Source organism: Cylas formicarius, unplaced genomic scaffold (genome assembly GCF_029955315.1).
Source record: "Cylas formicarius isolate icCylForm1 unplaced genomic scaffold, icCylForm1.1 PGA_scaffold_8__14_contigs__length_24414737, whole genome shotgun sequence".
Taxonomy (NCBI): Eukaryota; Metazoa; Arthropoda; class Insecta; order Coleoptera; family Brentidae; genus Cylas; species Cylas formicarius.
In genome coordinates, this window is record NW_026844361.1 from 22,911,847 (window position 1) to 22,936,894 (window position 25,048).

Here is a 25,048-nt window from a genome sequence, read left to right on the forward strand (position 1 = left end):
TTAACCAGTTATTTCGCGTAACGTGACCGATCTTATAGTTAGCAAACCCCTGCTAATTGCAAAGAATGAGTTTTTCCCTCCGATCGCCGCTACACGCAACCAACAATACTTCCACTGAAATTATCTTTAAGTGTTGCGGCGGGCACCCGCGGAGCGTCCCTTATCCACTAATGTCAATAAGATAATCTCAAAAAGTCCTTTTTCGTAAAGGCACGCCGAAAATCGATTTTCGGCCGCTGCAATTAAATTAGGCCCGAACGTGCCCGTGACGTCACGTGACGTAGGACGGTTGTGGTGAGATCTACACGCGAAACGGCGTACTAGATCCGCGGACGGCGATCCAGTGGTCGCTGAAGATTGCGGTGTCGCGGCCGTGATATTCCTCGTGTGTGCGAAAATGTCCGCGAAAACGTTTCCCGTGGAAAAACTGGTCCGTGTCGGCTACTACGAACTGGACAAAACGATCGGCAAGGGCAATTTCGCGGTGGTCAAGTCGGCGACACACATCGTCACCCGTACCAAGGTAAAACTTTCCAGACGAAATGTCAAAACTGTTTTTTCGGGGCCGAATTCGTTAAGGCCTTTGTTTCGTACAGCAACGAAACGTTGGCCCGCTTTTTCTCGCGTTTTCGCTGTTTCTCGAACGTTTCGAAGTTGGGTGGGCCCCGCTTGTGTTGTTTTGGTTTGTCCCCGGAGCCCCGAATGTCTGCTCCAGCGGCCGAGGTATCGACAAAAAGAACACGTCGGCGGCCGCGAGGGCACTGCCGATTAGACCGCGAAGGTTTTGTTTGTTGTGGGATCAATGTTTATGTTTTGTCTGTGTTGTTTTTCTAACGTTGAGATGATATCAACAACGGTCGGAAATCGGAGGTTTGAAATTTCGAAATCCGAAACAGGTGGCGATAAAAATAATCGACAAGACCGTGCTGGACGAGGAGAACCTCACGAAAATATTCCGGGAAACGGCGATCCTGAAAAAACTGAGGCACCCGCATGTCACCCGCCTCTACCAGCTGATGGAGACCAAACAGACCATCTATTTAGTAACGGAGTACGCCAGCAACGGCGAGATTTTCGGTAGACCCAAAATCTCAATTGGTCAGGGCCCAGAGCCACATGTTTTTGTTGCCCCTTTCAGACCATCTGGTTGCCAAGGGCCGTATGGCTGAGCCCGAAGCGAAACGAATCTTCAGCCAGATAGTTTCGGCCGTCAGTTACTGTCACGAGCAGGGCGTCGTTCACCGGGACTTGAAGGCAGAGAATTTGCTCCTCGACCACAATTTTAACATCAAGGTAAGATTGCCGATTGGTCGAATGTGGCGGATTGACCGGGACTTTCCAGCTTGCCGATTTCGGCTTCAGTAATCAATTCAGCGAGGGCTGCGCCCTTTCGACCTTCTGCGGCTCGCCCCCCTATGCCGCCCCCGAGCTGTTCCTCGGGCTGAAATATGATGGGCCAAAGGCGGACGTTTGGGTGAGAGAAACCGTTGTTGTTGAGGGTTTTTTGGTAACATCAGTGGACAAATGCTGAAAACGTTTCAGCTTCTATACTGACATTTCGGCCCTTTATTCGTCAATTATCGGAACATAAAAATAAGCTTCTTCAGTGAAACAAAGTTCAACAATAAGTCATTCTGTTCGTATAGTGATTTAGTCACATACTTTGTGTAAGGTATGAAAAATCAGACGATGGAAGAAGTCCGAAGAAACAAAGAAATCTAGTTCTTATAATGGCCAATAAAGGGACCAAGTCTATTTAAAAAATAAACTAGGTTTAAAAACGCTTTTTGACAATTAAAATGAAAAAAATGCTTTCAATTTTTGACGGTTTTGTTTTTTTTTTTTCTCTTTGATGGTGATAAGGAATTTGTGAATGTGCTGACAGGACAATGTTTTTTTGTTTGAATCTCTGTACCACTACCCATATAATTTTTTATTTCGGTAAAAATCATCCAGAGTTTGGGCGTGGTCATTTATGTGCTGGTGTGCGGTTCTTTACCGTTCGACGGTCCCACGCTCCAAGCCCTCCGAAACGTGGTCATCGAGGGGAAATTTCGGATACCCTATTTTATGTCGCAAGGTGGGTAGGCCTGAGCGGGGTCCGTTCTACAATTACATGGTTTGTTATCATACTCCTTCAGATTGCGAACACCTCATACGTCACATGCTGGTGGTCGACCCCGAGAAGAGGCTCACCGTGACCCAAATTCTCAAGCACCGGTGGCTGAGCGACGCGGAGGCGCCGCTGGAACTGGACGCCGAGGAGGACCAACGGCTCAACGACACTGTCATAGAGCACATGCTTCAGTTGCCGGGGCTGGACAGGGCCGCGGTGGCCAGATCTCTGGAAACCAACTCTTTCGATCACATCTACGCCATCTACCATCTGCTGCTCGACAAACTTAAGCGGCGCACCATGAATTTCCAGAGCAAAGTCGCCGCCAGGCAAAGGAAACGGCCGGTAGGTGTCGCCGCATACTCTCCCGCCGGCGCTTCGGTAGTTCATTCGAACCGACGTCTTTCAGGAGGCGTGCGAGTCGTCCTTCCTCTCGGCGAACGTCAACGAACGCAGCGAGTCGTTCAACGAGCGACTGTCCTCGCCGGGCACCCCCGCGGACGATAGACTGAACTCGTTCCAATCTCCCACTTGGAGAAGGGAAAGGTATAAAATCACGCCTCTAGTAGCGTTTTGTTTCATTTGTTTATACGCAGGGAACTCCGTTAACTGTCAGTTGGGCAATTTACTAGAGTTGGTAAAAAAACTAGTTTCTCTAAAGAATTGAAATAACTCTGACCATATTACAGAGCAATATTCTAATATGGATCTAACAGGAGAGTGTTTTTATATATACGGTCGAACCTCGATAAGTCGAACTGCGATTTGACACATGAAAATTTCGAGTTATCAATAAAAACTACAAATGAATGTACTTTGTTGTGGTTGAACGTTACATAAATGCCCCAATATCCATGATTTTTGAATAAAAAACGAAAAATTATGAAATATGTAGTAGTACATATGGATGTATTTATTTACATAATATATGTACATAAAAATGTATTGCATATGTACCCAGTACATACATATGTATGTACATATTAAAGTTTACTCTTTCACTGGAAAAAAGTCAATTATTTGTGACTGACGACCCGGATTTCTTATTTTGGTTTTCAACAAAAGCTTCAATTTTATTTAAACAATCATAGAGGGAATCGGTTGTGTATTCACTAGGAACGCAAGACAATCAACGAATTTTCAACCAATTCATTTGAAGGTGGTTGCTGGGAATCATCTTCCAATTCCTCTTCCATGGTGTCACTTTCGCGGTCATCTTCGATGTTTAACTGTACCGGTTCGGATCTGCAGGACTCGATAATATCTTCATCAGTAGAAAACTCTGAAGTAACAATATCCTCATCCACATGTACAAAATCGTTGATGGTGCTACCCTCTGCTATACCTCTAATGTTTGTCCAAGCTTTAAACTCGATTTCTATTTGGATTTCGTCTTCACTCTTCTTTTTCAGGCGTTCACTTAGGAAAGTCAAGGGAACCCCATCTTCTTCTTCCCATTTTTTAAAACAATTGGAAATTGTTTCAGGCTTAACGTCAATATTCCGGGCGGTAGTTACGTCGTCAACACAATCCATTAGTTTAATGTTATTGTTTTTGTTTTCTTGGAAACGTTCCATTGCGGTGATGACTGAATGTTTATTTTTCAAAATTGTAGACACTGTACTTGCCGAAATCCCATACTTCACAGCGGCATCTTTATTTTTTGAGCCACTTTCCACTTCTTTTATAACCTTGAATTTTTGATCAACAGACAAAGCTTTAAGTACGTTTTGATGCCATATCAACAAATGCAAAAATCCAAAAATGTCTTTAATATAATGTGTAAATTGAATAGGGACAGTATTTTTCACTTAGTATTAACTAGAACACAGAAACTGAACTGCTTGCATAGATACGTTGAAAAGACAGGTTAAGATCGGTCGTAATTAGGGGGCTCCCCGAGAAAATTCGACTTATCGAAGTTGGCACCACATGTTTCCTTCAATCAAGACAAAACTAACACGCATTTCCTACTTTTGACGCTATTGCCAACCAATTTGGTTCGACTTATCAAAAATTCGACTTATCGAAGTTCGACTGTAGTACGTTAGTATATTTTAAACTCTCGTTATTCTTAAAATATAGAAATATTAAAGATTGTGGCCGTGAAATCATATTTAGACAACTGTTACAATATCCTAAAGCCTTCAAAACATCCGTATATTATTATGTTAAGTTAGGACTTGCCTGGACAAAAGCGATGTTGATTTTTAGAAATTAAACCTTTGCACCACACACTTGGTAGTTTCCTAACAAGGCAAAGAGCTTTGAATTTTTAGATTATGTATGAATGCTATGATTTTGCCCTTTGACCGCTTTTAAAAATAGGTGTCACGAACAATAATACACAATGACAAATTAATGCTGCAAATACACTCCTCTAAAATCCCATATTATTAAATAAATGAAAAGCTATGTTTCAAAAATTATTTATTTTATGCAGTAATATTAAACGAAACATTCCAAGGAATAATATTGTTTAACGTGCTTTTTTGCCTATAGCTGGCCACGAAAACACTTCAAATATCAAACAATTATTGTCAACTCGGGTTTTAATTTTTCGCTATTATATTGTGCTGTGTAAATTTGGATTCTGTTATCTTACAGAGCAACGCAAGGGCATAAAGTTATTTAAAAAAATTACACATAAGTAACAAAGAATTTTTTAAAAAGTATATTTATATTAAATTATATTATATCACTTCTTGTTAGTTACAAAATTGGGCGTCAAGAAGGGCCTTTCTTAAATTTATTTTAAGAAAGTTCAATTTAACGAATGATCTACATAATCACCGGTGCCAATGTTGTACAGAGAGAAATTAATAATTTTAACAGCACCGTTTCCGCGATGCGGAAGAATTGCAAACGGTTCCGAAAAGAAAAACTTGCGTTAGCCACTTGCCGAATGAAATACACATGATTAAAAATAAAATTATGAGAAGGACGTAAGAACAAATTTTGACAAATATACTTGCGCCTAACACAGAGAAATATTTAAGTTGATTATTTACTTAAAATATTTTATACTAAATATTTATAAACACGTAGCTAATACCTGGAATATATCTTAATTAAATTAATTATCATGTCTAAAACTATTAGCCCAACGGAAGTTCGGTTAAAATCTAAGATTTCTACGCCTAAATTGGCATAAATGACCACTGTGCGTCGCACAGCACACTCGACCTTGTTTGCATTTAGTTACGCAGCTAGATTGCACTTCTATGACCGCAGCTTTAACGAGAACTGCCTGAGGGGCGAGCCGCCGTTCGGGATCGCCGCGGAACGCCGCCGGTCGTTTAACGACGGCGAGGAGGTCGGCTCGCCATTCGTGTCGATGCCTGCGATACCCGCCGTTTATTTGGCCGACGGCGACGGCGAAGGCGGCGAACAGCAACCCCTTGAGAAATTCGGCGAGATGGACCTGGACCAAGGCGAGGATACGTGCTCGTTGGCGATACCGTCAGCGTCGACGGGCTACGGTTCCTCGTCCGGCGACAAGTACCTCACCGCGAGACGTCACACGGTCGGACCCGGCGACTGCGCCCACGAACAGGTACTCGAAAACCATTACATGGGCGTGCCCGTGTCCGAGGGCTCCGGACCGAACCCGTACGGGAACCTCCATTTGCCGGCCCTCGCCCACCAGAATCCACGCTACTTTAGCGGCAAAGATCCCCACCTGCTGAAGCCGCCGACTGTCTTAAGCGCCGCCGGGGGCTTCGGAAGGCGGGCTTCCGGTAAGTCGATCGATTATTTATTTATTTTTCTTCCCGTAATCCCACAGAAAACGTCCAAATCTCCAATTCCAATAAAAAAAACAAATTAAAAGCGTTAAAATTCGAAATTAAAGCAATTCATTCGCTTTTATCTTCTAGTAGGCCTCTTAAAAAAAAAAAAAAAAAATATATATATATATATATATATATATATATATATATATATATATATATATATATATATATATATATATATATATATATATATATATATATATATATATATATATATATATATATTTTTTTTTTTTTTTTTCATATAGATTACAGTTTTTTTGAAATGGTTAAAATATTTTTTAGGTTAGGTTAGTTGGATTTATGAGTATATTAGTTATTTACAAGTTACAATGAAATAAGCATCTTTAATTAAATTAAATATACAATAAGAATTAATATTACACGTTTGAGTAACACTTAAAAATAGCAAAATCACTGATTCGCGCCTCTTCATTGAGCGTTCTCAACATCGCTTAAATTCGCTTTACATAATTTTCGACGTAGGGGAAAGTGAAGTTAATGAAGGTAATAAATTTAATTCGCCCAACCATCTCTGAATTTCAACGCTGCAATGGATAACACAGCCACGCTGACGCTTGAATATTTGGCGAAACAGTATTCTCCGAGACGCAAAGGAGAAGTAAAAATTAGTATCAAATAAATTGGTTTTGGAAGCTTAGCGGCATTGTTTTTGGTTAGTTTTCGGTTAAAATATAGGGAAATAGTCCTTTTAACAGTATTAAAGATAGAATTTCGCAGTATTGCGGGACAGTAAAGAAACCCATTGACAATCTTAAAGAAATGGCACCGCCCCCAAAGTTTTCAGCTGCTGGACTATAATTAATTCTGTCGTCGTTTGCATTATAATTGCTCGTATTTCTTTTAAATGCTAAGGTTCGCAAAAACTTTATTTTTCATGAACACAAGCTGCCATATATGGGGTACCAGATCACTGAAGCATGTTCCATTCTAGAGCGCACGAGGAAAATAGATCAGCACTATTTCTAGTAACAAAATCCCAAGTTTCTCGAACCGTTTATCTCCGATCATAAACTTAAATTGCTTAGGATTGTCCGTAATAGCAGGCACAGTGCAATCCTTGGGGAACACTAGCGAAAACTGATGAACTCTGGCTTCTAGATAGTTTCTAAGCCAATTAGCTATATCCAACTTAATACCCGTACCAAGAAGGTTAACCTTACAAAAGTCAGTATGGTCCTGCTCAAAAGCTCCAAGCTCCAAGGTATTGTTCATAAGTAAGGAGATTAATAACAGTCAACCCCTCACAAACGAAGCCGTGCTTCTTATCAACAATCAAACGTTTAACACACCACGACAGCAACTATTTGCCAAGGAGTTGGGCGATTTTATACAAATCTGTGGTCCGCCAGACCACAGATTTGTATAAATTTATTGTAATCAAAAAGCAACACAATTCCTTAACAGAACTGCTGATATACCATCGGGCGCATAAGACTTGTTATGCTTCGGTTTAGTTGTACCCGCAAGAAATAAGTGCTAAATATACAGCCCTTTTAACGTTCGGAAATCGTGTTTAAGATGGCGGGGCCAACTTGCACATGTCGTGGGGCGCGCCCGGTTCCCACGAGCACCTGTCGATGATGTCGAATAGCTCGAGCGGCAACCCGAGCAGCCTAAGTAGCGGGACGGCGGGGCAGGCGCTCGACCACGCCCAGCTCGACGAACTGGCCGCGGCCGCGAGGTTAGAGTCGCGCGCGCGCGCCCTCCTTTCGTTGACCTATTTGTGGATTTTTCTGCCGGGCAGGTATCTTCAGGGCCGCGGCAACACCAAGAGGCACACGATGGCCAACCCGGAGGACGTACACTCGCTGCAGGCGACGACGTCCGCGGCGTCGGGCGGACGCACGCGCAGGACCGGCCTCTTAACCGTGACCGAAAGACCGCCGGGTGAGTGCATGACGTAACACGTGCGCACGCAATGGACACTTTTCAGCGACAAAATAATATTTTTTGATCGAAATTAAGCATAAAACGACAGTGCTCATAGAATCTATTTTTTTTGTTCGATTCTACAGTTTCATTTTTGGATTGTTAATCTAGGTTTCGAACCGAATTTAAAATATGTTAATTTTCTTAAAAATTTCATAAAAACGTCGTTTCAAGTTAGAATTATAAGGAAGTACCACCTTTTTATAAAGGTTGTCGCTTTGGGTAATAAGTAGAAGAAAATCTAGATATCCCAAATTATTATTATTTTTTTAATATATCTGCATTGGTTGATTGATGATAACGGTTAATAATAAGAAAAGAACGTTTTAAATAGATACCAATTAATTTCGATGATGTAGAATACGAATTTGTTCCATTGAGTGGAAAAAGTTGAGCGAAAAACGAAAAAAAAAAACAAAGATTTATTTCTCAAATTTGTATATTGAGTTGTTTGTAAGCAACAAAATTCCAACAAAAAAACGTATTGATGTTATAGGGCTTGATTTCTTGGAAACTGCTCGTCTGATCAATATTTTTCGAAAATTTTTTATAGAGAATTCAATTTTCTACAAAAATATGGTCAGATAAATATTTTTACCTCAATCGTTTATTTTGACGTAATAAGTAGATCAGAACGAACAAATTGAAAATACAAATGATGGACCTGTTCCCATTAATGGCTCAGAATTTCACGATATATTTTTTTCGTCCCGCAGAATTATTGATATAATTTTCATGAAAAGAATTGTCGAGGTTTTCATGAGTGTTAATCAACATTTCACTAGTTATATGAAGGACAAATTGAGTATAGAGAAACTTTCCGAAATAGCATAAAAGGGATTAAAACAAGTGATAAACGTGTGTCTAAACTTTTAACGAGACAAAGACAAAACCATCAATTTGATTTGAAGTATGGTTATTCATATTTTAGGTTAATACGGTTTTCACTGACTTGTCAGGCCATTATTTGGACATCTAAAATCATAAGGGGCATTTTTTTTTTTCAGAAAAATATTTTTTTTGTGAATATGTCAGAGAAAGCCATATCGCGATTGATAGTCGACTACTTTATTAAAGTGCCAGTTTAGTAAAATACTTTACCCATTTTAAAATTATTTCTGAAAATATGCGAACATGCCCAAGCACTTTCCTTACAATCAATATTAAACAAAAAAGGTCTAAATTAATCTCAGCTATCGAATAGTCACTTTAACTATGGTTAATATTATAATTTTTTCTAGAAACTGAGGTTTAAAAATCAAGATAGCAATTACGCCCTCTGGCGGCAATTTCACCTGGCCGATTTATTTATTTATTTTTTCAAATTTCTTGGTACGTCCGCTTCTCTAATACCGTACTCCATTGCCCTTACTGGGACACCCGGTATATAAAGACGATCCGCTGTAAAACTTCTGGAAGAGATACGAACGTCACGTATTTCCAATAACAAAACGATAACGCGAGGAGTTATATTTTAAGAGGTGGTCCGTGATTTTTTCCTAAATCTGTGGATATTTAACGTGACTAGTTTATGGGCGTCACGGATAGAATTCTATAACCTGTATTTTGGCCAAATAAAATGCGCAACTGAAATTAGTCGAGCAGCCTTCGACTAAAAAAAAATAAAATAAAGCAAACATTATCTGATTGATGAAAGCGATGTTATCAAATTCCTTTTGTCTGAATACTACATTGTTAAATTTTCTGCTGGCGTAGTAATTTACGAAAATTTTAACTGTAAGTCTCAGCTAAAAAAAAATTTCAAAATAACGTCTACGGCAGCTGAGAAACATTTTTGTACACTTCATTATTCACCCGACTACCTTATTAGCGTTAAAAGGTAAAATAAAAAAATTATCTTTCCGAAGGTAAAAATCTGCCGTAATAAAATTGTTTATTAAAATAAAATGAAATAAAGTTATGATTAGAAAATTAGTTACTCGGCCAAATAAATGCTTCATATTTGAATATTAAATAATAAAATAGCGGGCATTTTGCTAGAATATAGTGTAAACAATTATTTAAAAAATATACAGAAAGTTACACTTAGTAAATTATCACTGCAATTACTGGGCGTTTCATAAAACTATCCGTTAATTTCTAGGGTCAATAGAATTTTAAAAGACAAAAGGGACCACTTTTTTTTATTATTTTTGAAAGGGTTTAAAGTACCTATATAAAATTTAGATAATCTTTGGGTCTGCTCGTGAGTATCGATGCGTCAATCGATGAGAAGAAATAAGAAATTTTTAATAGACTTACCTATATAAAAGTTTTATTCTGAAATCAATTTTCAGCTTTTAACTTGCCTTTTGAAATTATTTTCGGTCATTCATCAAGGTGGAGTAGAGTAACATTAAGATTTAAATAATTTCCACAATATTAATACCGTATATATAGGTTGTTATACGCCGTGGTCAGAATTGGGTGAGTTCTACCCCGAAATGCACTTTACGCGGAAACTATAAGTTGAATCTCAAATTAAAATACTAAAAATTTGTCGCTGTGAAGTATTGTCATATGGGCGTTAGCTTTTTAATCGTCGAGCACGCGACCCTCCCATTTGTTGTTGTTTTTAATTGCGCTTTTTTTTTTCGTTTTTTTTTATCGTTTATTTTTTTTTTTTTGTTTTACGCATGCGTTTTTTGTCGTACAAATGTCAGTAATACCGCCCGAAGTCGTGATGGAGGTCGAGGCGCGCATGCGCCGCAACTACATGCCGTCGCTACTGCCGCAGCAGCGTAAGCATAGCAGACACGTTAAGCCCCAATTGCCCACGGTGCAGGAACTGCAGGGTAGGTGCTTTTGATCGTCCGCACGTTTTTCGATGTTTTACGCCCGGTCAGGTTCCGCCGCTTTTCGGTCTAATTGTCGACGCGTGCGTTTAGGTCGCGAGCAAAAGTCGGCCGAACGATTCTCGCCTGTGAGGCGGGGCAGCGAGGGATCGGCGAGCGGATGCCGGAACCTGAGCCCGTCCACGCCGCAGCAGGAGTGCCAGCGGCTGCAACGCGGCCTCCAGAACCGGTCCAGCCCGCCCAGATCTATACCGGGTATATTCTTGTTTTTATTTATTTTACCCCTTTACAGAAAACCCACTAATCATCGAAGGTATATTGAGTCAAATATGCCTTAGTAAAATGACAGAATCAGCAGAAAGATACGGAGTGTCAAAGTTTAATTCTCAGAATTGGTAGTTCTTTATGGCTCGAGAAATTTTTCAAATGTCGCCATAAAAACATGGATTCGTGGATTTTCCAATACAGTTGCGTTCTATTTTTTCACATTATATGCGGAGGGCATTTACACCCTGAAATCTCGTTATTCCATGCCATAACTTTATTGTTACCACCGTTCCATTGCTTTCTTTTGAAGGTCATGATTTGATGTGGAAATTGGTTTCGTAAATATTCCAACGCGATGCCCGTATTTAATAATTCCAATGTTTGCCGTACTGATAAAGAAAAGACTATTTCCGCGTTAAAGTTCCCTGAGATACATAGAACTTGCCATATGTGAATAAATGAAATTTCAAATTACAAAATCACACCATTGTCGTGTGTGGTGTGCATAATCATAGTGAAACTGTGATCTGATCAACCCAGTATACTTTACCGTTTGACAGCCAGAACAAAAAGACTTCTTAAGTCTCCTACTGCTTGTATTTTGTCCATTTGTGGACCGATTGAAGTCTATATTTAGGTCAAACAAGTTTAGGTTTGTGTTAACTGTTGCGTATGGGTACTAGAAATATAGAACACTTTTGGCAGCTGATAGTTCTCCGTTTTGATGTGACGTTTGTTTGACAGAATAGCGTGAAAATATGCCGAGATTAAATAATAAATGAGTCGGTGAACACCGGCGCAAGAATTAATAGCTTCAATCGAAAAACTATAACTTTTACTATGGCTTTCTTGTCGACCCGTGTTCAGGTTCGCCGATTCACCAAATGATGTCGGACCCGGCGCTGCGGCACCAGCTCGCTTCCGAAGGGGCGTCCCCTATTCACCAGTTTTACCCGGCGTCGATTGGCGTGGACCCGACGCTGGGCCTGCCGCCCGAGAACTACATACCGGGCGCGTTGGGCGGCTACGACAGGAGTCCCCTGCACGGGGGCGGCGGGGGAGGACAGCTATTTTCACCGGTAACTAAATTAAAATTTAATTAATTAATTAATAAAAATTTAATTTAAATTAAAATTTAATTAATAAAGTTAAATTAAAATTTAATTTAACTTACAGTTGCTAGACTACCAAGTTTTGACTAAAAATAGACATCTTTACTTTGCGATTAAAACTACTGAGAGAGTCAGAAAATAAATCAATATGCTCGTTATTTGTGAGTAAAATATTTGTCAGCTTGCACATTCGATTCGTAGACGAGTTAATGCCATGGTTGGTCCAACGAAAATCAATGTTAAAAAGAGCCGGAGTAGTTGAAATGTATCAAATGTCATAGTATCAAAGTAATCAATCGTGGCAGCATTTAAACAAAATCCACCATTTATTTTTATGACGCTAACAACCAATCGGAGACCTTAATTTATAGTCTGTTACAAAATTAAGGTTTCTGATTGGGTTGTTACTGTCATCATCGTTGATACGATTTGGCGTGTGATTGCTAAATGGATGCAAAACGTTCGGAATTTTTTCTAAAGCCATTCGGATCGATCAAAATCGTTTGTTTACTACAACTGGGTCTTAATGTGAGACAATTATAAAGCGTTAACTGTAACTATGGTGATTGCCTCGAGAGTTTCTTGCAAATATTACTACTATATCCTACCACTCAAGAAAATGCAAAAAATACCCAGGTCTTGAAATATAAATGTAATTTTGCATAAACCTTTTTGTACGAAATATAATAATAAAACTCTTTACATTACAGACGCTCAGTTTTTTAATACAGGCTGCCCGTGCAGTTTGTGCAGGCGTATCGGTTCGTTTGTGTGAACGTCCGGCCGACTGCGCAGGCCGTTGGCCGGGCCCGAGCAAAATCGGACCGTGCTTGAATTTAGCCCGCGCAAACGTGGAAATCTGAGCGTGTGTGGGACTCGTTCAGTTGATTTGTTCAGTTTTAAGGTTTATTTGGAGTCCAAAAATAGTAAGCAACATATACAAAAGCTTAGCATGTTTATGGAAAATAAAGAGTAAAGAATAAAGTGACCGAAATAAAAAGTCCGCAGCCTATGGTGTGTTGGTCGAAAAACTCAAAGAAGTTGATACGGGAGCAAATAGGGAAGTTGTGGTTAAAAAAAATAGCTGTTAACCGCTCATGGCATGAAACTGATTGTCTCATGCGTGTGTCTTGCTTTTGTATTAAATGAGAAACGAGTTTCAATAATTTCAAGTAGGTCGTCTCGTCCATTCTTAGGTAGTTAAACCAATCCTGCTTCTCGAGTTTCAAATCAGCAAGCAAATTGACATGGGAGTAATCATTTCTTTTGAGTAACCAATCTTTGGTCCATTTGCTTCTTTTCACCAACCGTTGCTTTTTTTGCTTTTTCTTTATTGCACAGGGAAGCACAATGCAATATGATGGCGTGTCTCGAGAAGCCGTTTTCTTTTACTAAGTATAGAAAAACCGCGCCAAAACTAATGAGTGTGAATTTACCCCAGTATAGAAAGAACTGTGCTATAAAACTGCGTGTGTGTGGGACAGGCCTGCACAGTTGGCCTGTGTTAAAAAACTGAGCGTCTGTGGGGGGGGGGGCTTAATACAGGAAAGATTTGAGGTGCTCTTAAAAACTGAAATACAGAATTTATCTGCACTTTACGTTAAATTATTTTACCTTCACGTCGCAGGGTCTAAGTATGTTTCCCACCGGGACGTCTCAGATTCTTAACCCCCTGCTGAGTCAGTCTCCCGCCTACGGCTGCGCGTCGACCGGCAGCGGCGGCACCAGCTTGTCCTCGATTACGCAAGGTAAACGATCGGTGGCGATGCTCCGCCCGCCTGTAGACGGTTCGGCGCGTTTCAGGTTTGAGCGGTTTGAACACGGCCGGAGGATCGATCACGCAGGGCACGCCTTCGGTTAGTCTGCAACTGGGGTCCGTCGTCCACGACGACAAAATGGACACCGGTCCGATATCGCTCGGCTCGTATCACCTTCACCAGGTGCCCCATCATATGCACGTGCTGAACGTGCACGGTCACCGGAGTCTCACCAACTCGCCGATCAGCAATCCGGGCAGCCCGGGGCTCGACATGATCCAGGAGGAGGCGTCTTCGCAGCATCCGCAGGCGAAGGCCGAAGGCCACCCGCAGATATCCGTCACGGACGTGTTGGGCAGCGAAGTGACCCTCGTGGCCGGCTCGGACACGTCCGAGGACTCGATGGACAGTCTGGAAAATCACCGGGTGTCGAAAATCCCGTCGTTTATAATATCGGAACCGTCGGAGAACACGCCGAGCATCACGAGGGGCATCGGACGCAAGACGAGTCAAGAGGGCGAGCCTAGGACGACGGAGGAGCAGCAGCAGCAGCCGCCGCCCCCCCAACCCGACGAGTTTTTTTTAAGAAGGAACTCCTGCTACTCGGACGACTCGCTCTCCAACGACAGCCTGAGCATCGGCAACCAGAGTCCGAGTAGTAGCTCGAACACTCAGTCGAGCCACGCGTTCGATAACGAATTCCGGCACCGGAGCGTCGATTCCGCCCAGTTAAACAGGGAACTGTGCAACGCGGGGGGCCAGGCGCAAAACTTTCAGATATTTCAGGTAAAAATTTTAATTATTTTGTTTGTTTTTTTTTTTTATTCGTAGATTATTTTACTCTTAAAATGAAACTTAAATAATATTCGGTTAAATGTACCACTTCAAGAAGGAACCTGTACAATCTGTGATCAAAACCACTTTACTTAAATTCTCGAAAAAATTAAGGGTTGTAGAATGTTCATCTGTGACCTGACGTTCTTATAATTTTCCACATGCCCAAAGTTTTGATAGTGATTCTGTCCCTGAGAGACGCTTGCTTTTGGGGTATTAAACCTTCGTGGTTGAAACGTCATTAATGTACCTGCCTAATAACAGGATTGTGTCTTTTATAAAAGCGATACTGTCCCTGAGAGACGTTTGCTCTTGGGGTATTAAACCGGCGTGGTTGAAACGTCATTAATGTACCTGCCTAATAACAGGATTTTGTCTTTTATAAAAGCGATATGTCCCTGAGAGACGTTTGCTCTTGGGGTATTAAACCGGCGTGGTTGAAACGTCATTAATGTACCTGCCTAATAACAGGATTTTGTCTTTTATAAAAGCGATATGTCCCTGAGAGACGTTTGCTCTTGGGGTATTAAACCGGCGTGGTTGAAACGTCATTAATGTACCTGCCTAATAACAGGATTGTGTCTTTTATAAAAGCGATACTGTCCCTGAGAGACGCTTGCTTTTGGGGTATTAAACCGGCGTGGTTGAAACGTCATTAATGTACCTGCCTAATAACAGGATTTTGTCTTTTATAAAAGCGATACTGTCCCTGAGAGACGCTTGCTCTTGGGGTATTAAACCGGCGTGGTTGAAACGTCATTAATGTACCTGTCTAATAACAGCATTTTGTCTTTTATAAAAGCGATATGTCCCTGAGAGACGCTTGCTTTTGGGGTATTAAACCGGCGTGGTTGAAACGTCATTAATGTACCTGCCTAATAACAGGATTTTGTCTTTTATAAAAGCGATACTGTCCCTGAGAGACGCCTGCTCTTTGGGGTATTAAACCGGCGTGGTTGAAACGTCATTAATGTACCTGCCTAATAACAGGATTTTGTCTTTTATAAAAGCGATACTGTCCCTGAGAGACGCCTGCTCTTTGGGGTATTAAACCGGCGTGGTTGAAACGTCATTAATGTACCTGTCTAATAACAGCATTTTGTCTTTTATAAAAGCGATACTGTCCCTGAGAGACGCTTGCTTTTGGGGTATTAAACCGGCGTGGTTGAAACGTCATTAATGTACCTGCCTAATAACAGGATTTTGTCTTTTATAAAAGCGATACTGTCCCTGAGAGACGTTTGCTCTTGGGGTATTAAACCGGCATGGTTGAAACGTCATTAATGTACCTGCCTAATAACAGGATTTCGTTTTTTATAAAAGCGATACTGTCCCTGAGAGACGCTTGCTTTTGGGGTATTAAACCGGCGTGGTTGAAACGTCATTAATGTACCTGCCTAATAACAGGATTTTGTCTTTTATAAAAGCGATACTGTCCCTGAGAGACGTTTGCTCTTGGGGTATTAAACCGGCATGGTTGAAACGTCATTAATGTACCTGCCTAATAACAGGATTTTGTCTTTTATAAAAGCGATACTGTCCCTGAGAGACGCTTGCTTTTGGGGTATTAAACCGGCGTGGTTGAAACGTCATTAATGTACCTGCCTAATAACAGGATTTTGTCTTTTATAAAAGCGATACTGTCCCTGAGAGACGTTTGCTCTTGGGGTATTAAACCGGCATGGTTGAAACGTCATTAATGTACCTGCCTAATAACAGGATTTTGTCTTTTATAAAAGCGATACTGTCCCTCAGAGACGCTTGCTTTTGGGGTATTAAACCGGCGTGGTTGAAACGTCATTAATGTACCTGCCTAATAACAGGATTTTGTCTTTTATAAAAGCGATACTGTCCCTGAGAGACGTTTGCTCTTGGGGTATTAGACCGGCGTGGTTGAAACGTCATTAATGTACCTGTCTAATAACAGCATTTTGTCTTTTATAAAAGCGATACTGTCCCTGAGAGACGCTTGCTTTTGGGGTATTAAACCGGCGTGGTTGAAACGTCATTAATGTACCTGTCTAATAACAGCATTTTGTCTTTTATAAAAGCGATACTGTCCCTGAGAGACGCCTGCTCTTTGGGGTATTAAACCGGCGTGGTTGAAACGTCATTAATGTACCTGCCTAATAACAGCATTTGGTCTTTTATAAAAGCGATACTGTCCCTGAGAGACGCTTGCTTTTGGGGTATTAAACCGGCGTGGTTGAAACGTCATTAATGTACCTGCCTAATAACAGGATTTTGTCTTTTATAAAAGCGATACTGTCCCTGAGAGACGCCTGCTCTTTGGGGTATTAAACCGGCGTGGTTGAAACGTCATTAATGTACCTGTCTAATAACAGCATTTTGTCTTTTATAAAAGCGATACTGTCCCTGAGAGACGCTTGCTCTTGGGGTATTAAACCGGCATGGTTGAAACGTCATTAATGTACCTGCCTAATAACAGGATTTTGTCTTTTATAAAAGCGATACTGTCCCTCAGAGACGCTTGCTTTTGGGGTATTAAACCGGCGTGGTTGAAACGTCATTAATGTACCTGCCTAATAACAGGATTTTGTCTTTTATAAAAGCGATACTGTCCCTCAGAGACGCTTGCTCTTGGGGTATTAAACCGGCGTGGTTGAAACGTCATTAATGTACCTGCCTAATAACAGGATTTTGTCTTTTATAAAAGCGATACTGTCCCTCAGAGACGCTTGCTCTTGGGGTATTAAACCGGCGTGGTTGAAACGTCATTAATGTACCTGCCTAATAACAGGATTTTGTCTTTTATAAAAGCGATACTGTCCCTGAGAGACGCTTGCTTTTGGGGTATTAAACCGGCGTGGTTGAAACGTCATTAATGTACCTGCCTAATAACAGGATTTTGTCTTTTATAAAAGCGATACTGTCCCTGAGAGACGTTTGCTCTTGGGGTATTAAACCGGCGTGGTTGAAACGTCATTAATGTACCTGCCTAATAACAGGATTTTGTCTTTTATAAAAGCGATACTGTACCTGAGAGACGCTTGCTTTTGGGGTATTAAACCGGCGTGGTTGAAACGTCATTAATGTACCTGCCTAATAACAGGATTTTGTCTTTTATAAAAGCGATACTGTCCCTCAGAGACGCTTGCTCTTGGGGTATTAAACCGGCGTTTATCTTTCCAGAACCTGAAACTGACATTGAACGAAACGTCGGGCCGTTTCGTGGACGAGGCGCGCGCGTCTTTCTCCGCCCACCCGGCGACCCTGCACAAGAACTCTGGCAGTTTCGAGTTGGAACTGAGCGACGTTTGCTCGCGCCTCCACTCCAACGACATCCTCGAGATGGTGAAGAAGACCATCAACGACCAGATACCGCCCAAGCAGCTGGTCAGCTCGCAGGACGTCTCCGACCGGCTGAGCCTCGAGTACGAGGGCGGCATCCAGATCGAACTCAAGATCGTCGACAAGCAGAAGCACTCGAAGGGGCTCAAGATGCGTCGGATATCGGGCGACCACCTGATCTACAACCAGCTGTGCCAACAGCTCATCTCGTGCATGACGGTGTCTTAGCGTCTTGGCGACGACGCGGCGTCGGTGTAGGTCGCGGGGGGTCCCCAAAACACATTCCATTTGATGGTATTTGCATCCTGAATTTTACGTCGACTGATTGCGCGCATTTTGTAAATACGTCACCATTTTGTAAATAGCGAAGAAACTCACCCTCGCCCCTCCCGCCATTATTTCACAGGACAAGGTTGGCGGAACTCGTAATTTCTAACTTCCGTTTGGCTATCTAGCCTCGCGAGCGCCCCCCTGTATATTTTTTTTACCGACAAATATTGTAAATATATACATAAACGCTCTTTTCAAGCATTCCTATGAAGGCGGGCTCGGCCCCGCCTCCCATTATATTGTAATAATCGCCTAGCACAAATTAAAAAAACATACTATAGCAGGTAGGCTAGTGACAGCGATAGGTTTAAGACTTTTTACTATATTATAAGAGCCCGCCTCACCGCGTCTCAGATTTCACATCATTTTCCGGGCGACGGAAATTATTTCCGGCATTTACAAAAAAAAGATGGATAATATTTTTCTGTCAATTCGAATCTGTGATGTCAATAAATAATCTGACTGGACTCGGGTTTTATTTCGCCGGACGCGGTGCGTCACCGTGTGACGATGCGATTGTTTCGCCATCTAGTTTGAAAAATGCGATAATTGCGAAACTAGTTCGAGGTGAGCGGCTTTCAAACGCCCGTGAACGGGCACTGTACCGCGTTTCATATCACGTATCCTTTTGTGGATAGCATGTTTCTGTCGATTAAAAACTGATGTCTACAAATAGCCTGGCTGGGAATGGGCTTCGATCTGCAGGATGCAGTGCGTCATGAAATGACGATTAATGTGGAAAGTGCCGCCATCTAGTTTGCAACTTCCGAAACTAGTTTGAGCGCTGTTGGTTAGGTGGCGATAGTGGCGCGAGAACGACAATCGTTGCCTAGGAAACGCTACAAATGTCAACAATATTTTTAACCCGTTAACGATTCCCGTGGTGATGAACCTTTCGTTGGGTTGGTTTTTCGTGTACTGCTTGAGACCGTTGCTGAAATGGTTCTTGCGCAAGACGACAGGTCTGTGCGAGCTGCAGAGAATCTGCTACGGCGAGGTGAGCGGCGCGCCGAGGATACAACGCGTCGAGTACTCGTTGGGTCTCTCGAAAAGCAAGCAAATTCGACAACTCATCGATCATCTGAACGACATAGCGGACCACAGACGGTTCACCGGCGCCAACGAGCGCGAGATACTGAAAGGGGCCGTTGGCACCGTATTGGCCGTTAAAAAAATCAACCCCAAGGTGCATTGCCAGTTCGTCAGCGCGTTCGGTAAATGCGTGGAGCAAATCTGGGGCTACCGGCAGTTGATTGCCGAGGTAGAGGCGTTGCGCAAGACTCCGTTCGACGAGGACAGTTTCGAACACGAGCGAATGCTTTATGCCTTGTGGGATTCGTTGATGCCCGGCGAGAAACTAGAAGGAAGAGTGACAAAGCAGTGGCAAGACATCGGGTTCCAGGGTGACGACCCGAAAACTGATTTCCGCGGTATGGGTCTGCTCGGGCTACAAAATTTGTTATTTTTTGCCACCGAGTACGGGCCCCCCGCGCGACACGTTCTCTCCCACTCTCACCATCCCGATTACGGCTACTTTTTCGCGATAGTCGGCATTAACCTAACGAAAATGGCGTGGGTGCTGCTGCGCGATGGGACCGCTAAAACCTACTTTTACAACGTATCAAAGAGTCTCCCGACCCTACGGCTGTTTCACTCGTTTTACAGCTTTCTGTTCTACGAGTTCGACCGTTATTGGATGGGGCGCCGTCCTAAAGACATTATGGAGTTCGCGAACGTCAAGGACGGTTTCGAGAAGAGTATCAGGGTCGCGTTGCTGGACTCACGGACTGTTTTCCGAATTGCATTAAATGTAGAGAGTGTATAACCGATTTTTCGGTTCATTATTTGAGGTTAGGCTTTCGCCTGTGACTGTGACGTCATAATTTGTGATTAGATTTTGACTGTATCTAAACAAATTTCCCTGCCCTGTCATTTCGCATCGTGTCTACCTGAGTATTTTCAAAGCGTTTTTCAATTGATGAAAGTAGTGGTAGTGTGGCAATTAAAAAAAACTCGGAAATTCCTATTTTTTATTTTATAAGGTATGATAATTTATTACTTATAATTAAGTAAAGTATATCAAAGTTAATTAACAATAAACGTCAATAAGCATGTTTCTTTAGACGCAATATATACCTTGTTACGTTTTATCCAAAAAATGAATAAAACTTGAATTTTTCGCTGACATTTTAAGCATAGGATTATGTTCGATAGCTGTTTACTAAAATTTGTGTATTTTGATTGTTTTTATATTTTTCTATTTTCTCTTAAAACGAATATGTTTTATGTTTTTAAAATATAAGGAAAAATGCCTCCCGGTTTGCACCTAAATGTTTGTGTATAGAAAGCGGTTAATCAACCTCAAATTATGACTCGGCTCTTTACTGACTTCTGTGGAACGTTTCCCTGGGCGGCGATTAGCTGTCTACGCACTGGTTAGGAAGAAAAACAGCCGAATAAAAAAACCGCCACTTTATTTGGTGTATAAAATAATGACAATTACATAGGACAAAACAAGTTTTAACTTAACCTCTAAGTATTAATAAAACGCCACCTACGGAAATTATCTGTAACCATTGTATTTCTCCAAAAGCACCTTTATTTCGCTATCTAGTTTGTCCTCCTGAAAGAAGTAAATTGCTCAAAGCTGGAAAACGGAGAGGGAATAGACGCTTACCGCGTCCCGCCTGCACAAGTCCGCCTTCTCCAGCCATTCGACCGCCTCCTTGTATTCGGCCATGCTTATCTTGCACTTGGCGAGCATGAGTCGGTTCTCCTTCCATTCTGTATTCGCCAGTCGTTCGGCCTCCATAAACTTGTCGAAAGCTTCCGAGTAGGAAGCGCGGGGCGGTTCGCCGAACAACGCGGCCGCGATTTTGCGCTCGTACCATTTCAGCCCCGCGATCTCGTAATCGAACCGTCCAAGCATGTGGTGCAGGGACGGATCGTGAGGGTTCAGAGACAACGCCGTATCGACGTGTTTTTTAAACAAATGCGCGTCGCCTACCTTGTTGTGTATCGATTGGTAATCGGCTCGGCTACCGATCAACACGGCGTACCATTTGTGTACCTCCGGATGGTTCGGCGCGAAGGGCACAGCCGAAGCGCACGCGTCGACGCCACGGTCGATGTGGACTCGCATGAGATCCTTATCGTCCGTTTTTTCGGCCAGTCTATAATGGGCCTTGCCTATTCTGTACAACAGTTCGGGATGGTTTGGATACTCGGACTGCAATTGTTGCAACTTTTGCAACGTCGCCCTCACTTCGTCGGACGTGCCCCCGTCTAATTTGTCATCCAACTCGTGCAGCGTCTAGAAACCAAAAATGACGACGCTGCACTGTGGTTCCACAAATAGACAAAATTAAAAAAATCCTATATCATGTTACGCCCTAATAAAAAAAAAAAAACAACCTAATCAAGTTGGCGCTTCCCAAGTGTCACTTGTTTAATATTTCTAGGGTGTGAATGTCCAAAAACAAGGTAAGTTTATTAAATACTTTTAAAAGGACCAATATTGGGTTGCACGAAAGTCACGCGTGATTTTTTCTAAAAACAAATTCTAATTACACATAAGTCAACAAATCACCTGCAGGCGGAAAACCAAAAAAAAAGAGTGTTATTGGGGGGTCACAAAAGAGAAAATTCACTTAAATTAATTACAAGAAAATCAATGCGCTGAGACAGTATCCCTTCTTGTTGAAACTGAACTGACCAACTATCAGTAAATCTTATTAACAAAATTTATTAATTCCAAAATAAATAACATTTTTCCTTCATATCAAAATGATTTGAAGTCCAAGAAAAGTGCTATCCCAGTGAAGATTACATTACAATTATTTACTAAAAACTTCGAGAAATCAAGAGAAAATCGAGAAAAAAGTGCATTTGGTTTGGAAACTTGACGTATAAGAGTCATTCAGATTGTGGTTTGTGACTTCGCCTTTTGTTTGAAAAAATAATGTGGAAAAAACCCCACCTCCTATCTACCTAGTATTGTAGACCAATTAAAATTCAATTTTAGATAACTCCTGACGAATAAAAATACTTTCAATTTGGCTCCTCACCATAACATGTTTTTTTACATCTTGCTTATAGATATAGGAAAGATGTGTTAAAAAACTGGCATATAATTGAGTATTTGATTTTTGACGCAGTCGGCATGTATCTGCACTGTGCGCTGCTCCCATAAAAATATTAAAAAGAAATGTGCATACCCGTTCCAAATTCGGGCCGACGTCCGCGTCGTCTTCGCTTAAATCGTAAAATTCGAGGTCGGAACTGTCGTCGATGGTGGAAGCGGCACTAGAGTAGTCTTCGCTGGCCGTCGAAAGAGTCGAGTTCACTTTGCGTGTGACGGTGGATTTATTACTTTTTTTTACCCTAAGAGATCTGTAACGAAACCGTGAAGCGTGGGATCTATCGAGACGACGACAAAATAATCACTTTTGGTTTTGAAGCTGGTGCAATTCGGTGCGGAGAGAGCGCAGCTCCCTGTCCATCCGCGCCAGGTCCCTGGCCATGGCGTGGCGCACTTTTTCCTGTCTGTAATGTTCGGCGAGGAACAATCCGGCGGCCCCTACCACTCCCAAAACCGCGGCCCCTAAAAAAACGTTCACGTTTTGCGCCAGAGGCATTTTGTGTTTTTATCGGACCGCGGGGTCAGCCCAATTATTTCGCTGTCATTGAGATTGTTAGCGCGTAGTTTGTAAACAACGACGCGTTTTCGATATATTACGCGAAGACTTTGCAGATAAACGATTTACGACGTCCGAAAGTCTCGGACGTTTTCATTTCTACGGCTTATTTTCAAGTTAAACAGGTTAGGAGCAGGGATCGTGCGCGCCGATATCGTTTCGGTCGGTTTGCGCGGCTTCGATCACGGACACTACGTTGGAGGTCCGTGATTGAAACAAATTTCCCGGATATATTAATTTAAAAAAAAAAAATGTCTAACCGTTTCGCAAGTAACCGGGCGGGATCCGTCGGTAAGCTTCGTCGCCGTTGCGAGCTTTAGCATTGACGCCACCTAAAACCCAAATAACATTAAAATTGTCGGCAAGTCGACAAAATTTTCGAAATACGGCTCTGCCGAGATGTACCAGACGCGCGGCTCGCTAAACGTTGCATCGCTCTGGCAATCTGTCGTTATCGGGTAAAATTCGCGTGCATTAAACTGCGTATTACGTAACGAAGCAGCACGCTTGCCGTATGTGGTGCCGCAGTTCGTGTGCACTCGCGAGGGCAAGCGTCCTGCACTCAAATCTGTTGACCCTGTCGTTATACGTACTTAACGAGAGCCTTAATGGGGACTTTTTGCACCTCTTGCTTTGGCGTTGTTATAATTTATCCCTAATGTTCCTTTATTAACAAATAAAGTATAAATCTCTCGTTACTAAAGTTTAAAGCGTAGGCTTCGTTGTAGGTAGCGATAAGTTTCGAAAATTTCGTGCGTTATGAATTAAAATTTCTAGATTTGCTTTGATTTCATTGTACTCGAACTGCCACCTTTCAGATATGTTTATTTCACTAGTTCCATTCTTGTTTATTCTAAAAAACATTTCTAATTTCGTCATTCATGGTCATCACACATCGGACTCAGTGGTTTCCTTCTCGATTTTTCTAAAATACAAAATATTGGAACGCCAATGATGGACTCGGTGCAGCTGTAGTAGACCTAAATCCTTTTTTAAGTACTAATGTGTGGGATATAACATAATGTCTAAATAAAATCAGTCTACTTGAGGGGTTGGGTTGATCACAAAAAATTTCGCGTAAAATATTTCTTATAAGGTTGGGATTGTGATTTACGCCAAATGCAAAGCAAAATAACCTCAGAAAAATTAGATTATAGCCAGTCAATAACTAATAAAGTGACTCAGGGATGAAATTTCATTAGAGGTGCAAAAAATACCTTACATCATTAACTTTTTTAAAGAGTGTGCTGTCCGATTTAGCTCGTTCGTCCCCCTTACTGGGGATTCAAAAACGGAATAAAAGGATATCGACGAATCGGTTAATCGAAATCTTACTTACCTAACGGGAGGCTCTTGATTATGGTGGAAATGCGACGCGCCATGTCGGAAGCGGCTCGACGTTTTTTGTTTATTCGGCAATCGCCGTTACTGGTCGAATATTTATTTGTTTTTGTATTGCTCTATTTTGATGACCTCCGCAATGTCAATGTATACGTCCGAGAGCGATTACGCGGTCGGATTATGTACGGGGCGGCTGTCGAACGGCAACACTCGCCTTCCGGGCCGAAGCTTAACGAATTCTTTACGAGACGATGTTTTTTGCGCGTCTTTTTTTTTGCCCCCCGAAAATTTTTAATAAAATATATATTTTACATTGGACACTATTTTTTCTATCAGTTTTTTTTTCTCGTTCAGAGGTTTTTTTTTTTAAGATCCGCGCCCTAATATGTACCGTGTAATTTTTATTTCTAAGGGTTGTGGTTGGGGGGCGACCTGCACTTTTTTCCTTCTTAATCGAGTGATATCAACATACATATTTTTATACACAAGTACAACGCTACCGTGAATCCGTCGGAGCGGAGCCTGCCTCCGTGGTCCCAATATACATATAACTACATATAAGGGTGAGATTTCGCTCGAGTCCCCTCCGTCGGATTTTCGGCTCACAAATTAAGGAAAAGAAGCGAATCAAAAATCACTGGCAACAGTTTGGGGAGGAGAAAAAATACAATAGAAAAATTCCGCCCTAGGCCGACTCTTAGCAACTAAACAAAAACTAAAAGGGGGGGGGAGAGGAAAAA

At 41.8% G+C, this 25,048-nt stretch overlaps 3 protein-coding genes across 6 annotated transcripts; 2 read left to right on the plus strand and 1 right to left on the minus strand.

The window, feature by feature from the left end:
• The first annotated feature begins 286 nt into the window (after positions 1-286).
• Positions 287-18,731, plus strand: LOC132705800 (serine/threonine-protein kinase SIK3). 2 transcript variants are annotated; one of them, XM_060676688.1, is made up of 16 exons: positions 287-523; positions 897-1,077; positions 1,139-1,293; positions 1,343-1,474; positions 1,957-2,080; positions 2,142-2,461; positions 2,526-2,662; positions 5,351-5,856; positions 7,453-7,615; positions 7,679-7,821; positions 10,527-10,658; positions 10,752-10,913; positions 11,793-12,004; positions 13,665-13,785; positions 13,841-14,580; positions 17,782-18,731. In XM_060676688.1, the coding sequence occupies exons 1-16, from the start codon at positions 398-400 to the stop codon at positions 18,166-18,168; spliced, it is 3,741 nt and encodes a 1,246-aa protein (XP_060532671.1). In that variant the 5' UTR covers positions 287-397; the 3' UTR covers positions 18,169-18,731. The 2 variants fall into 2 exon arrangements, with proteins under 2 accessions (XP_060532671.1, XP_060532672.1); XM_060676689.1 differs by lacking the exon at positions 10,527-10,658.
• Positions 18,732-19,116: 385 nt separating this feature from the next.
• On the plus strand, positions 19,117-20,720 carry LOC132706061 (ELMO domain-containing protein 2). The gene is made up of 2 exons (XM_060677136.1): positions 19,117-20,312; positions 20,615-20,720. The coding sequence occupies exon 1, from the start codon at positions 19,157-19,159 to the stop codon at positions 20,093-20,095; it is 939 nt and encodes a 312-aa protein (XP_060533119.1). The 5' UTR covers positions 19,117-19,156; the 3' UTR covers positions 20,096-20,312; positions 20,615-20,720.
• Positions 20,721-20,725: 5 nt separating this feature from the next.
• Positions 20,726-24,445, minus strand: LOC132706060 (regulator of microtubule dynamics protein 1-like). Of its 3 annotated transcripts, none has more exons than XM_060677134.1 (6): positions 24,307-24,445; positions 23,228-23,299; positions 22,717-22,873; positions 22,488-22,662; positions 20,948-21,583; positions 20,726-20,893 (listed from the first exon to the last, which is right to left on the minus strand). In XM_060677134.1, exons 1-6 carry the CDS (start codon positions 24,347-24,349, stop codon positions 20,834-20,836), a joined length of 1,143 nt encoding a protein of 380 aa, XP_060533117.1. In that variant the 5' UTR covers positions 24,350-24,445; the 3' UTR covers positions 20,726-20,833. The 3 variants fall into 3 exon arrangements, with proteins under 3 accessions (XP_060533117.1, XP_060533118.1, XP_060533116.1); XM_060677135.1 differs by lacking the exon at positions 24,307-24,445 and adding an exon at positions 23,373-23,538; XM_060677133.1 differs by lacking the exon at positions 24,307-24,445 and adding an exon at positions 23,355-23,537.
• Positions 24,446-25,048: the final 603 nt, after the last annotated feature.